The 15,241-nt window shown below is 43.2% G+C and overlaps 1 protein-coding gene across 2 annotated transcripts in view; it reads right to left on the reverse strand.

Moving 5' to 3' along the window:
- Positions 1 to 7,746: 7,746 nt before the first annotated feature.
- The window catches only part of SFXN1 (sideroflexin 1), a 39,893-nt gene continuing 32,398 nt past the window's right edge, over positions 7,747 to 15,241 (reverse strand). For both annotated transcript variants that reach the window (XM_044916823.1, XM_021698506.2), the window contains exons 9-11: positions 13,869 to 13,918; positions 13,408 to 13,455; positions 7,747 to 9,898 (exon numbers count right to left, since the gene is read on the reverse strand). In XM_044916823.1, the coding sequence (XP_044772758.1) occupies positions 9,802 to 9,898; positions 13,408 to 13,455; positions 13,869 to 13,918 (195 nt within the window). In that variant the 3' untranslated portion in view covers positions 7,747 to 9,801. The remainder of the gene's footprint in view (positions 9,899 to 13,407; positions 13,456 to 13,868; positions 13,919 to 15,241) is intronic.

Genomic DNA, 15,241 nt, shown 5'->3' on the forward strand with positions numbered 1-15,241 from the left:
GCATACACAGGCCCAGAGATGTGGCAGCACATGGGCATGGTTTGTGAAAGCTGATGGGACGAGCACAGGAGGGCCAGAGAAAGAATATTGACGTGGACAGACTTGTAGGGCCTCAACTGTCAGAGCGAGGAACCAGAACTTTGTCAGAGGGCTTTGGGAGAACGTGTGCCTGTTCAGATAGTGAGAAGGATGAACTGGGAAGGGGAAGCTTGGCAGCAGGAGCCAGTGAAGGCTCTGGCCCAAGGGGAGGAGACAGTGGTCTAAAAATAGGTTGGTAGTGGTGGAGACAACAGAAGATACTTAACCTGAAGGAGTGAGAAGCAAGTGCAAAGAGAGGGAGCTCTAGATCGTTAGTTCTTACAAAGACCGTTATATCCTCTGTTGGGGAGGATTCCAGGAAATGGGCCCTGTTGCTACAGTGAAAACCGGCACTCACTTCTTGAAGGACAGTCTGGTTACTAGCTGTGTAATTTGGGGCAAGGGAGTCAACCTCTGTGGGCCGCAAGGTGACTGCATGAAAAATGAGGATAATAATAGAATCTATCTTACAGACTTGATAAAAGGCTTAAATGAAATAGTGAGTAAAATGTGCTCATAATGCCTGGCGCATCAAAATCAATGCTAAATATAGTCAGCTTTCATTATCACCCTCATCAAAATTTGAAAAGGTCACATCCTATGACCTAGTTAATCTCACTTCTAAGAACTTCTCTTAAAGAAACAGTGTTAAGAGAATAGAAAGCTACACACTAGAATATTCACAACAGCGTTTTTTTTTTTTTGGTAAGAGCAAAAGCGTGGAAATAATGGAAATGTCCATCGATAGGGGACTGATGAATACATTATAGGAATAAATGTTTTGGAATTCTGTAAAGCTCTGAACAGGAATGAGGAAGATCTATCTACGTTGCCTTGAAAAATATCCACGGTCGGGGTGCCTGCCTGGTTGTCGGAAGAGTATGGGACTCTTGATCTCAGGGTTGTGAGTTTGAGCCCCACATTGGGTGTAGAGATTACTTAAATAAATAAAAACTTAAAAAAAGAGAAAAATATCCATAGTCGATTTTTTGAGGGGAAAGAATGTGGTTGTATGTAGTTTGATAAGTATACTAAGATTTCCCGCTTATAGACCAAGCCAAGCCACATCCATTGACAGGTGAGCAGGCATGTTTGCATGAGCACCTACGAGGTCTGGATAAATGCAGACCAAATTATTCTGCAGTTGTCCCCGGGAGGTGCTGGTGTTGCGGTTGGGATTAGGAAACAAGAAAAGGGAAGCTATCACTTTACCACCTTCTCTGTTCTCTTAGTTTATTCTTCTAAGCATGTAGTATTTTTGTAGTAAAAGTAAAGAGCTTTTTAGGCCAGAGAGGTTGAGGCTTGAAAGAAAGCAGGGTGAGGAGGGGGAGAGCAAGTTGGAGGCAGGGTGGCTGCTGGGATGTGAATGAACCGAGAAACAGGTCTGTGCCTCGAACTGAGAGCTCTGCGGGGCTCCAGAAACTTCATTTTTTTTTTTTCCCCCAAATCACCAGCTCCATTCCTGCTGGAGGCTGTTCAGAGCCATGCTCTCCAGAACTAGTAAGTTGCAGTCTTGGGCCATCTACTGTTGGCATTCAGTGCTGTTGCACGTTCCTTTGCCCAGGCCGCCCTGCAGGGAGTCTTGGTTGTGGTGTTGGGGGTGAGGGGCGGTCAGAGGCTGGCTCCGGCCCCTCCCTCAGGCGGAAGGCAGGCTGAGGGGAGAGTGGGCCTGGGCAGGATGTGAGGGGCAGCGATGCACACTGGCCAGGAGGTGCTAGAGCCAGACGCCTGAGCTCCGTCTGCCTCTGCCGTGCGTCTTAGCCAGCTGCTCTCGGGCCAGTGCCTGAAATGTCACAGTTTCATCTGTGAAGTGGTTATTTCACCGGGTGTTGTGAAATTGAGGTGGTGAAAGGCAAAATAACTGCTTGATGAATGTTAGCCATCTTTGAAAACAGGAGCTCGCTTGTGGTTGAGTGGATTTTGATGATAACACATGTCCCTAGTGTTAGCTCAGTGCGGGACATTCAAACACTGTAGTGCATTGAAGACCCCACCCAGCACCCCCAAAGTCATTAAATCATTTGAAAGTACTCGTCGATCTTCAGAACAGCAGTTCTTAATCCTGGCTGCACCTCGGAATGACCTAGGGAGCTTAAAATGCCAGTCCCCAGGCCACCCCCAGGTACTGATGCAATTGGTTTGGATGATGCCTGAGCAATAGGAATTGGGAAATGCTCCTCGGGTGATTCTGGAGTGAAACCGGGCCTGAGAAACCCTACTCAAATGGGATGCCCTCTTAATACCCAGCGGACTTTTAAGGATGCATTTCCCCATAGCTGTCCCTCTCTGCGCCCTGTGCCCCAAACTCTCTCTTCCCTACTCTCAACTCCCTGACTTAGAGCTGCGGTCCACATTTTTCTGTCCTCAGCCTCCTTTTCTTCCCTCCAGTTTTTTGCTAGTCAGGCTCTGACTAGCAGCTTGGGATGCCTTTATTTTTTTCCTCCACCGTCCAGATTTTGCCCTTGCAAAGCTGGAAGTTCGCCGGGGAAGTGGGATTCGGTTCCAGATTCTCTTTCTCCTCACTGGGGCATCATCACTGGACTTTCCGATGGGACTCATTCTTCTGGTGAGGAGCCCTGGCTAGAAAGAGACATGGCCCATTGTGCTCCTGTGCTTCCTGCCCCTGTCCACACCGGCACCCACCCTGGAATGTTCACCTGACAGGGCTGCAGCTCTGGGTGGGGGGGAGGGAGATGGGGTCCTGGCGCCCCCACCCCACCCCTGCATTAAGAACCGGCATTATTACTCAGTCTGTGTCAGGAGGTTGTGTCCTTTAGCATTTCAATAGAGTAGTAGCCGGTTTTATCTCTATTTTTAGCTTTTTATTATGTTTTTTTCTAAACCGTTCCCTGTGTTCCCATCTTTCCTGGAGATTGCACATGATTAAAATACATTTTCATTATATACGGGAATAAGAGGGCAGAACGTGTTCTTGATTGCAATCACACATGAGGAAATGATTTCTGCCCCTGGAAGCTAGCCAGATGACTCCTCTGGACTACTAATGTTTGCCAAGCTGACACCGTGGACAATCTAGAAATGGCCTGTTTGTCTGGCTTTTCCATTTGAATGCTACTGCAGAAATAGCAATAAAATAAAAAGACAAGGGAAGGAAAGTCAGGACTTTGGGTTCTCCATTTACCCCTTTTAAGCTTCCCAAGACCATAGAGTGGGTGTTACCGTCTCCATTTTACAGAGGAGAAAACTGAGGCTCAGAGAGGGGAGCTGGCTTTTCCCATATCGTGAAAATAGTAAGTGGCAGAGCTAGGATTTGACTACTCTTCCTCCCCTGCACAAAAGCCTTCAGAACGAGCCCGGGGTTTCAGGATGAAGACCGCGCTCCTTCCCTGAGCACTGAAGGGCCGGCTCTCCCTACCTGCCCCACCCTCCCCGGACCTGGCGGCATCTTCCTGAAAGCTCCCTCCCTTGCACGCACAATACTTAGTCACACTTTCTCTGGTCTCCAGATTTTCCCATTGACTGTTCCTTCTAACCAGAAGCCCTGGCTTTCTTCCTGCCCCCTCTTTGCTCCCATTCAGTAGTTCCTACTCATCTTGCTAACGTGCCACTCCCTAACGCCCTCCCTGATTCCCAGCTCCCCTCTCTGAGCCGGGTTCAGGGTTCATCCTCCTGGTGTCACTGGCCTTTGTCACAGTACTCATGGGCCTGAGGGTACGGACTGGGCCGGTCTACCATTGTTCTGTGTTCTGCTCCATCCCCGCCCGCCCAGGTCAAGTGCTTCACTGGCTAAATCCATTCCTGCCTGTCGCATGCCCAACCAGGCCATCTCTTCGTCTCTCCTAGCTTCCTCTGCCCTCTTCCTGTGGTGGCCTCGGAATTTCAGAGATCCACTCCGCCGGCCGTGGCCGGCCGACTCCGCCGGCCGTGGCCGGCCGCAGTCGGTTGCCTTGGGACACCTGCGCTCCGCCCGGGGCGGAGCGGGGCTCAGCCGTGCGATCTTGCGGGCAATGCTGCACCCTAGCGGCGCCTCTCAGCGCTGCGGCTCCCTCCCCGCCGGCGCTCGAAAACCGGGGAGCCTGCCTGGCGCTGGCGATGGTCCTGTGAGGCATCAAGCCATGGCATTACTCATCAGCCTGAACTTGACGTTTATCTGATTATAAAAGAATACAGATGCATTCCAGAAAATCTGAGATACAGGAAATTGTAAAGAAAATACAGATTACCTGTAAACCCAGGGACAACAACGGTTAACCATTTTGGTATATAGCCTTCTGTTTTTTATACGTATCAGTGCATTTATTAGAAAACCGGGATTATCACACACAGAGGTTTTAAAAATACTATTTATTTTGTCCTGAATTCTGAAGAAGTCTGAAAAGTCAGAAAAGCATAAAGGAGGAAATATAAAAATCACTTAGAATCCCACCATCAGAGATAGCCTTTCTTCTCAACTTAGTTTATTTGTATTTGTGCCAATCAGCTGCTATTAATCCATTTATCTATCTTTCAAGAATCCAAATCAGAATTTTAAAAAGTTCCCAAAGGAAAATGTGTTCTTCTATTTTAGATTACCCCACAATAGAGTATACTTTTTTTTCCTGCCTAGCAATTTCTCTGGAAACACCCTCCAACCTCCCCCTTCCTCCACCTTCTGCCCAACACATTGCATCCATATGGCTCCCATGGGAGTAGCCAGGCCTTCCATGAACCCGACTGTGTTCATCTGTGGGATTAATTCTTAGCAGTGGAAATGCTTAAAAGAGGGCATGTGCTTTTGTAAGTTTTGACAGATACTGCCAAACTGTCTCGCAGAACAATCATAGCAACTTGCACACCCACCCGCAGTCATGCACTCACATGTTTCCCAGCAAGATCACCAACGGAGTGTTGCCAAACTTTCAGCCCCGGGGATCACACATTTGAAGTTTAGCTACAATGTGCTGGGTGAGCGTGCACTGTGCCAGGCACCAGGCTAGATGCTGCCTATTTATTAATACTCCCCGAATCCTCACAAGTACCCAGTGTGGGGAGGAGGGTTATTTTCATCCCACAGATGAGGAAGCTCAGGTTGAGATTACGGAGCTGAATTCAACTGAAGCAATCATCCGAACAATCAGCCAGGGCTCAACTTTGGATGGATCAGACTCACTCGGAGGGCTTGCTAAAAGTTGGCTGGGACTTAAGGAAAGGGCCTGAGAACATGCATTTCTAGTTCCCGTGATGCTGCTGCAGCTGGTGGTGGTCCAGGGACCACATTTTAAGAACCACTGCTCCTCACTCTTACTTTAATCCAGGACTCTTACCTGGAAATGACCTCGCTGACCCACAGGTCCCACAAACCTTGTGTGTGGGTACGTATGTGGGAATGTGAGTCATCTTCCATAGTCCTTGTAATGAACCAGGTTAGGTTTGTGGCAAGTGATTCTACTTCTTCAAGTCTGTTTCCCCACCTTTAAATGGAGGGGTAACCCTTGGGGGAATGACAAGGAGTGATGTATGCAAAAAAAAATGAGGAAGAAGAAGGGGAGGAGGACAAGGAAGAGGAAGAAGAAATTGAAGGAGGAGGAGGGAGGAGGAGGAGGGAGGAGGAGGGAGGAGGAGGAGGAGGAGGGAGGAGGAGAGGAAGAAGCTGCCGCCACCGCCCACTTTGGATCCATGAAATGCAGTGGGAAATAGTCGAGTCTGACAGGCCTGGATTGAGATGGTGGTTGGGCCACTGTGTGACACCAGACAAGCTAATGTACTTCCCTGAGCCTCAGATTCCTTCTCTTTTCAGAGGTGGGGATATGACAGGCTTCTTGAGGATTAAATGTGTATCGTTCCAAGTACTCTTTCTGCTCCAGAGACTTTAGGGGCAGTGGTGTTCCGTGACAAAGGGGTGCCTCATAACGATGCTTGCAGCTCACTTGCTGACAGCCATTTCCCCTCTCACTTTCCAGGGACAGTGTTTGTTTCGGGCCCCGTTCCCAGAAAAGCGCACAGTCCCCGTTCTTTCCACATCCTGATGACCTCCTCTTTGTGACACAAAATGGGTCCTTTTCTGCAAGGAAACGGGAGGATGCTTTTTCAGACTCCTGGAAAGGGGCCAGCGTGAACCCAGTGATCACGTGGACCCTTGGCTGGTACCAACTGTTCTAGGTCAGTAGGCGAAACGGACATCCCTGCCCTGGTAAGCCTGATACCGTGTCCCTAAGTGTGTTGGCATTGAGCCTTGATACTTCCTTGGAATCTGGTGAGGGGCAAAACATGCGAATTCATAGAAAACTGGAAGTTGAGCCTGAAAGGGGCTCAATGATGCTCAGATCTCTGGGAACACCCGAGATATGGCTACAGGCAGAACTGCTCAAACTGTAATGTGTACGGGGCTCCTGCTATCCTGCAGGTTCTGGTTCGGTAAGTCTGGGGGTGGGGCCCCAGAACTTGCATTTCTAGCAAATTTGGATGTTCTGGTCTATGGACCATCTATGTTTGAAGTGACACCTTATATTCATCACGACCAAACATAAGCTTATTTTTCTTCAGCTTTCAGTGAAATTCTGCATACACAAAGGAAAAACTAATTTCATTCGAGTATTCCAGTTGTTTACATTTTTGGAGAGGGCTGAAGGCCTGGGTGTCAGATCTTGGCTCCCACTGCAGTTTTCAAGTGACCAGGAGTGGCCTTAAGCTTGCATTTCACCACTGGAAGCCCCGGTTTTCTCATCTGCGAGCAGAGACTTTTCCTACCTCTGTCTCATTCAGGCAAAACCTTAGTTGTCAGACATTTTAACAGGATGGATTCAAGTGTCTCTGTCTGAGCATTTTAATCTGTATTTTTAGTTAGGTTGGGGGTTAACTCTGGGGGAGTTGCTGGGGTTCTAAAATCTTACCATGAACAACTGATAAACTGGTATTCTGAATGCACAAGCAGTGTCTCTAGAACAAATAAATACACGCTGGGCAACCATTCACTGAGTTTACCAGGTGCCAGGCAATATGCCAACTGCTGTACAGAGATTGTCTCGCTCATCTTTATAATGATTCTATGAGGTACATTCAGTTATTTTCTCCAAAACCAAAGCAAACAAACAAAGCTGAAAGTTATGGAGAATGTCAGTCGCCTAAACACATACATTTTAAAAGTGGGTACAACCAAGATTCTACCAGCTCTGTCTGACTTCTAGACCCAAGCTCTTGAATATAGTTAACTCATTTTTAAGTGACGAACAGAGTTACGGTAGTAAAACAGATGCAGAGACAGGAACAAGAAGGTTATAATGCTCAACCCTTTATTAAGTCTGGTCATAAGGCACTCCCCAATCTTGGGTTAATTGAGATTCTTCTCTGTGAACTATGTCAAAGGCTAGTTCCACATTAGAATCTGACAGACAATCTGAGAGCGAATTTACCTCCCCACCATGTGCAATGGTGTTTGTTATCAGCATCTAAAGCAGAATCACACTTCCCCCTGTGCTCATAATAGACATTCCTGGAATTACACTGTGTGGGGCTGGGAGGGGGCGTGTGCTCTGTGCATATGGTATTCATGAAGGTGGCAGCCTGGGAGCCAAGAACAGGAAAGAATTCCCTGCTGAAGGCATAATACAAACTATCATTCATTGGGAGTTACTGATGGTACCCAGATGTCAAGTCGGAATGAAAGGTACCATCAACTGTGACATAAAAACTGCATTGCTTTTTACATACAAATAAAAGAGAGAATTTATTTTCATTCTGAGTTTATTTAACATTTCATCCAGTTGAACTGAAATAATACATTGATTCCAACACTGGCGAGACACTGTGCTAATACTGAAATAAAAACTGCCAGTCAGTAAATATGCACAATCATAATTCTTTATAATGTTAATAGAAATATGAATAACTATTTACCATTATAAGCTCATTGCACTTCATGTGGGCTTTTCTCCAGAAAAGGTATTTCTAAGAAATCAGCAAAATTGCCAATCTTGGTTCATTTGTTCCTTTTTATAAACCACGATTAAACGATACAGTTAATATTTCTATATAAAAGCATCAAGAGTTGGAAGCTTCAATAAATAATGTTTAAAAAGACACATCTCCATGTTCATTATCCCTTCCTGGTGTGTATAAAGTTTAGTTCATCAATCTTCAAGCCAGTTGCTGATTAATTTCTCAGTGAAGGTTAAGATTCTGAGAAGGAGCTACCAGTGAACAGGGGTGGGGAGTGGGGAGCGTGGGGGTCAGAATACTGAGATTAGCTGGGGCAGGTTGTGGGGGGCTTCGGTTTCTCCTTAAAAGCACCCTTAAAAGCACCTCGTGGAGATCTGCCTTGAATTTCAGGCTCTTACCACTTTTTAAAGAGAAGCATCTATGGCAATAAAATACATCCAAGGACAGAATGTAATGGGGAAGCTATTTTGCCTCAAATGGTTTAAGACAGAAAATCTAAATGAGAAAATTCTGGTGGCACAAAGGAAGGCTCAGAGTGGCCCCAAGCTTCAGATCCATTAATCCTTTCAGAGAAAAGAGAAACACGGACACAAGGAACACCATTTTTTCTTTATGAGGAAATTCAGTCTGGTCACATTGTCTGGAAAAATCTGTCAAAACTAGCTTCTACATTTTTTTTTCACTTATAAGTCTCTGAATTACAATTGAACTGAGTGGCCTCACTCAACAGAACAACCACCTAGCATATGCCTTGAACATCTTCAGACTTGAAACATAATCTGCTACATTAAATACATGTGAAGCTACTACAGAGGATGTAAACAGTGGTCCATGGATTCCTTATTGTCAAGCAGGGTGGAATGAAGTATAGAATATTCAAGTACAATTCATTCAGTCACTGATTCACATACACATTATTTCTGTATCTTTCTGAAAGCCAAAGAGGTCTATGAGAATGACAAGAAAAGACATGTAGCTAGCTGGAACTGTGCTCTCACTTCTAAAAAAAAAAATCAAACAAACCAGATTCAACCCAGTCATACAGCATTGGTATTGAATATACTTCCAAAATCTGACATTTGTACATTTCAGTTATTTGATTATTTGATGTAAATAACTGAATATAAAGTCAACAAGTGCAAGGTAAGATTAACTTCATAGGAATGTAAAACAGAATAAATTTAAGAGTCAACTAAAGAAATCCACCAGCAATATGAATGCATATAGTTGTTGACAGCAGGGATGGCTCATCACATGTGTCCATTACTGTGACTTTTGGGAAGTAGACGGAAGAGCTTTTATCCTATAAATCCAAAAGACTCATCATCTACTTTGGGTTGCCCATTGCCCAAAGTGGAAGCAAATGTCCTTAATATTTACGAGTCATTTTTTATAGCTTAGCCTCAGAGCTTTTGTGTTTTCCCCAATCAGTGCTGAGTGATTTGAAACAAGAATGGGATAAAAACTCAATATTTCAAACAGATTTCCTTTTCACTCACTGATAATCAATACATATGTATTGAGCATATACTAAACATCTACTCTATGCCTAGCAGTGCTTTTTAAAACTCTGGGTGAGGGCTGGTATATTGTCTTTGAAAAACAATTACTATAAAAGCTAGAGAAAGGATATTTCTGTAAATTACATCGTGATTCAAATGTAAGGGAGCCAACAGGTGTCAGGCGCCTGGCCCATACGAGGTGCTGTGTGGTAAGTAGCAGCTTGACTCTAAAAGGCTAATGTGGGTCTTTAAAAGGTTTCTGTAACTGGGAGAACCTGGGTCGAACTGGCTTTTCCTCACCGGGCCTGCAGTAGACAGGATAAGCTGTAGAGTGTCTTCTACTACTTTACAATCCCTTATTAAAGTATACACGTCGTAATTCAGGATGGGTCTCTTGGATCTTGGCTTGCAACTCAGCCTCCAAGCTTGTCACAGACATGGAACTAGGATAAGGGAGAAACGACACGATTATTACATGGGCAGAGTAGGGAACTAGAATCGGGACACACAGCAGAGAAGGGCCGTCCCTTCTCTGGGACGGCTCCCCGAATCATGACTGGTATTGTAAGACAGAGTCCTGTTTGAAAAATGCTTCCTGTGCCTTGAAAATGAATGCCCAGTTCCTTTTGGAAAATTAATTGTTGCTAATAATCAAAGAAATGCAGCTTAAGAGCTCAAAAATTATTAAAAGTTTAAGAACTGTTCATGGCTGGGAAGAAGGCAAGCAACAAGACTCTCAGCCCCTGCTGGTATTGGGAAACAGTGTGTGATGATGCCACTTCCCCAAGGAAAACAATATAAATGTTCACCATTAATAAAAAGACATATGTACTTAGTGGAATTTTTAACACTAAAAATTCACTTGCATTAATATGCTTTTCTCCACTGTATTAAGAATACATGCTTCTTGCAAAAGTTTTAGAAAACACTGAACTGTACAAGAAAAAAACCATCACTCATAGTCACACACCACTGAGCGATGACTTGTTAGTCTTTGCTTTATGCATTTAAAAAAAGTACCTGAATGTATTAAAGCTTGTTTTTTTGTTACAAATGCATACTTATTATATAAAAGTATGAAGAAAAATTGTCCATAATGCTTACTACCAGAAAACCTGGTAATATTTCAATATGTAATCTTTTAAAAAAATTGTTCTGTAATATAGTTGAGATGTGGGAAAACATGAGATTAAAAAAAAGACAGGATATAGATATATAAACATATGTAAGAAAATAAAAGAAATATTGTGAATGTAGGAAAGAAAGTACCTACGTGGTTATGTTCTACACAGTGGGACGTAGGGTAGTCTTAAAATGATGCCACTGATAATGATAATGGTTATGACTTATTGATCATTTGTTGGACCAGATACTATGCTTTCTCATCCTTATAAGAACGCTGAAAGTCAGGTATTATCCTAGTTTTACAGATAAGGAAACTGGAGGGATACTTGAGATTCAAAGCCACGCTCCTAACCAACACGCTATACTGTCTCTTGGTCTTGTTTTTCCATTGATCTAGAAGTACTCATAATTACTCTTAATATATTATAAAGGCCAACTCCGATTTTGGAATTAAAGTTATTCAAACCTTCCTGGATGGTGGGGACACTCTTTTTTTTAATCTTCTGGAAGAGTTTGTTTAAAACTGGAGTAATCTGTTTCTTGACAGTTGAGTAAACTCCACCTGTAAAACCACCTAGTTCTTGTGTTGATTTTGTATGAAGAAGTTTAAATAAAACTTCAACTTCCTTAATGGCGATATGCCAATTCAGACTAATTTTTCAGCATTGTTAATATTTTTCCAGGAATTTGTCCATTTGCCTGTTTTCAAATCTACTGGCATAATGATGTTGATAATACTTGTAGCAATATTTGTAGTTACACCTTCTCTTCATTCATAGTATTATTTGTTTCTTTTGTTGTGACTGACATCACGATGATTTTGTTACTATTTGTTACCATTTTGTTACTATTTTCAAGAACCAACTTTTGACTTCCTGGATCCTCCTCTATTTCTTACATCCTTCCTTTCTCTTTCCTTGCAGTTTATTCTTTTTGTTCCTGTTGGACCTTTAGTGCTTGATTTTCAGCCATTCTTCCTTTCTAATATATACATTTAAAGCTATAAATTTCTCTCAAAGCAACACTTTTGCTGTTTCCCACAAATTCTGATAAGGAGCATTTTCATTATTTCTCAGGTGTGCAGGAGAATGGATGATTGTGGCATATTTATACAATGGACTATTATACAGCAGTAAACAGTGAATGAATTTAGCTACATGCAATAATGTGGATGACTCTTAGCTACATGATATTGAATAAAAAAGAACGAGTAGCAGAAGACTATATATAGTATGACACCCTTGCCTAAAAAGTTCCCAAAGAGGCAAAACTAAACAACATCGGGAATATATATATATGTATATATATGCACTATATATATATACATATATATATAATAAAGATTTTTAAATGTAATTGTATTATAAATATGAAATGCAGCATAATGGTTAAATCTGCAGGAGGGAGGGGTATGGGCTGGGAAGAACCTATAAAAACATATAACTTATTGGTAATATTTTTATTTATGAGTGGGCAGTGGATTCATGGATGTTCATTATATCATTAAAGTAAACAAAATAGGGTCATGCTTGGACCAATGAGCGTAGTGTGTAATGAACCAAGGAATATCAGTAATCCTATTCTATCCAACTGATGAGTAAGAATCAAAAAGAAAAATAAACAAATGTATAAGCAAAAAAAAACAGGAATAAGCTTCATTTAAACCAAGGCCTATGTAGGAAGCTCCTTTATGGGTTTTCAAATCCTTTAATCTCAAAATGATAACAGCTACCTTTATTAAGGGCTTATCTTGTTATTAGGTATTCTCCTCGGCATTTCACATACACTATTTCTAAGTCACTGAGTACAAGGTCAACTGCTGGACATTGGAATAAACTTTTCTTATGTTGAGTCCTGAGCTTCTGGGGTTTGAAAAGTAAATAGGTGTAATTACCCCTCTTTGGACTTGAGGAAATGCATCTGTAGTGGGCTTAGAGAATAAATTCTGAAGGTCCTGCCCCCTCCCAGGGGGTATGGCTCTAGGCATCAAGGTGATTTCGAGGCTCCTTTTCCTTGGGATTTAATGCCCGATTTAAGACCAGTAGGAGTCAAAGATGGATGTGAAAGAGCAGATAAAGGTGGAGTGCTTTATCAGGTGGCGTGGACCTGATAAAGTTAGTTCCAGTACCCCTCATTGTCCTTTGAAAGCCTCGGGCATGAAAGACCCTATGTCTGGGGCCTATTGGCGCATGGGGGTATTACAAAGGCAGGAGCCTGGTAACCCTTAGACAAAGGCCAAACAACAAAATGCTGCTCTCTGTGCTTTCACGTCAGATCAGCAAGAGGCTGAAGACCTAGATTTATCCCATGCTGATTTATGCCCATCAATCCAGTTCTTACATCAAAAGCGGGATTTAAGGGTAGCTTGTGATGAAAGTACACAATAAGGATTTTAAGGCAAGGAACTAAATAGGAAGAGGGGCAGCAAATAAACCAACCATCGAGGCAAAGTGCATATAACCGCTGTCCCTGGGGCGGACCTTAAATTTGAACATGTCTGTGTTGTAGCTGCATTGGCCAATGGATTGGATGAGAAGAAGCCGTATCTAAATTTTTTACAAAAGCAATTTGTACCAGAGTTAACCTGACTCTTACAAACGAATAAAGCATTTTCAAATGTAATGGTAGAGCGGGATAAAGAGAGTTCTGAAATTAAACAGATGTGCGTTTGACTTCTGCCTCTATCTCTTCCTTTTAGAGACTCGGCTTCATTAATCTTTTTGAATCTCAACTTCCCTTCAAGTGAAACGGAATAACAGCACCTGTGTCTTCAACTGGTTTTTAGGATTAAAGCTCATGATCATTCCGAAGAATAGCAAATACATACCTTTTCTGAGGAAATAGAGCACAACACAGAGGTGTAGCAAATACCAAACTAAAAAAAAAAAAAGGAAAAAAAAGACAAATCAGAGCATTTTCAAATGGATGACTTTCAGATTCTTCTTCTATTTTACTTTTATAACAATCCCCTTTCTTTCGAGCATCGTATTTCCTTATAAAGTATGTCCTGTTTGTATAATTTTATTACCAAGGACTGTCAAGATAATTTCAGCAAAAAACATCAGAGAGATATCAGGAGTTTAAAAAAAGAATCATGCAAATAGTCCCAAACATTGTAGGCTTCTCTTTACTTCTATCTAATTTTGGGGACCATAAGTTCCAGATGTTCTGGGATGGTCTCACTTTCAAAACTTGTGTCCCACATTATCTGCCCATTCCTTCACCTTTCATATGCTGTGTATTTACCTTTAAAGAAGAAATTAATTATAAAAAATTAATTCCACTCACCAAAAGCCAACTAATCCAACTTGAATAGGTGCGCTCATCCATGGGAACCTCTGTATTGAGAGAGAAATTATTTTGAATACTTTTCATACAGAGACAATTTCTTCTGCTGATTAATAGGGAGGAAACTCTCCAGGTTACAAGATCCGGATTAGTGAAATTTGGGGTAACACTGCAACAAGCATGTTAGTCCTGACTTCCTGTAGCCTCCCTGATCGGTCAATGACTGCACATGCAAAGATCAAGTGGCTTCTCAGTTTTTTCTCTTGCACATATCGTCTGAGAGATGCCTGGCTCTGAACACGTGGAGGAATCATTACCTCCTACGGGGGGAGGTAGTACAGACTGGTGCGCAGGTTGGAAGACAGCCAAACCTGTACTCAACTCTCTGCCCTGCCCCCTGGTTCCCGACTGTGGGGACAGGGCAGGCAGAACCCAACCTCTCCAAGCTTCGGTTTCCTTCGCTGCAAAATGAGGATCGCAACAGTTGCCTAAAAGTGTGTGGGAGATGTGGCAGGTAACATTCGTAAAGCACCCAGGACGGTGCCCAGAGCGTAGCAGAAACCCAGCAAACATTTCCCTCCTCCCCTGCAGCTTCCCTTTCTTGCTTTTAGTTACTGTCAATATGGTTAAAACTACTGCTGGCACAGAAAATTTTTGCCTGTCATTTTTTTTTTTTTTTAATGGAAGTGAATGAGCTGGTTGGTCTTGTGGAGAATAAGCACTGTTAGATTTTTAGTTTTCAAAAAGGAGTGGTACCAAAACATGCGATACAGAGAACGATGGGATAGATGGTTCTAGAAACAAGGCCCCTGAAACAGCGGCAGCTGAGTTGTGAACTGGTTGTTATGAAATCGGCCAACTTAGTGCAGAGTCAACACAGGCTGTTAAAAGATCATGATCCCAAAGAAGCTTGCATGAGAGGCGTACCCTGGTCCCCGAGAAGACTCCTCTGGCGAAAAGGTACATCACGCAGGTTAACTTGAGGGGAGAGAGGCAAGTACTAGAGAGGAAGGGAGAAATGTCATCAAGAGGGGACAGGCCCACCCCTCAAAGGACAGCAGGAAAAGAACGTATTGTATCTTGGGTAACTGGCCCTGTATGATGATATGGATTTTCATAAGGAGATGTACATCCTCGCCCCGGCATTTCCCAGATGTGACATCTGCACTGGGTGATGGGAAGGCAGACTAAGTACTGAAGGAGATTTTGTGGAGGATGAACTTGAGCCCCTGAGAGTGGCCTTCTGATTTCAAGTGGGCTCTTGTCTGAAGCAAACGGGGCTAACCTGTTATCTCAGGGAACAGCTGCGGGTAATCTCAAAGAAGGATGTGTATGAGCGGAAGGCGGACTGTGGCTCGTGCCAAAGGTTTCGA

Source organism: Neomonachus schauinslandi, chromosome 7 (assembly GCF_002201575.2).
Source record: "Neomonachus schauinslandi chromosome 7, ASM220157v2, whole genome shotgun sequence".
NCBI classification, from domain to species: Eukaryota; Metazoa; Chordata; class Mammalia; order Carnivora; family Phocidae; genus Neomonachus; species Neomonachus schauinslandi.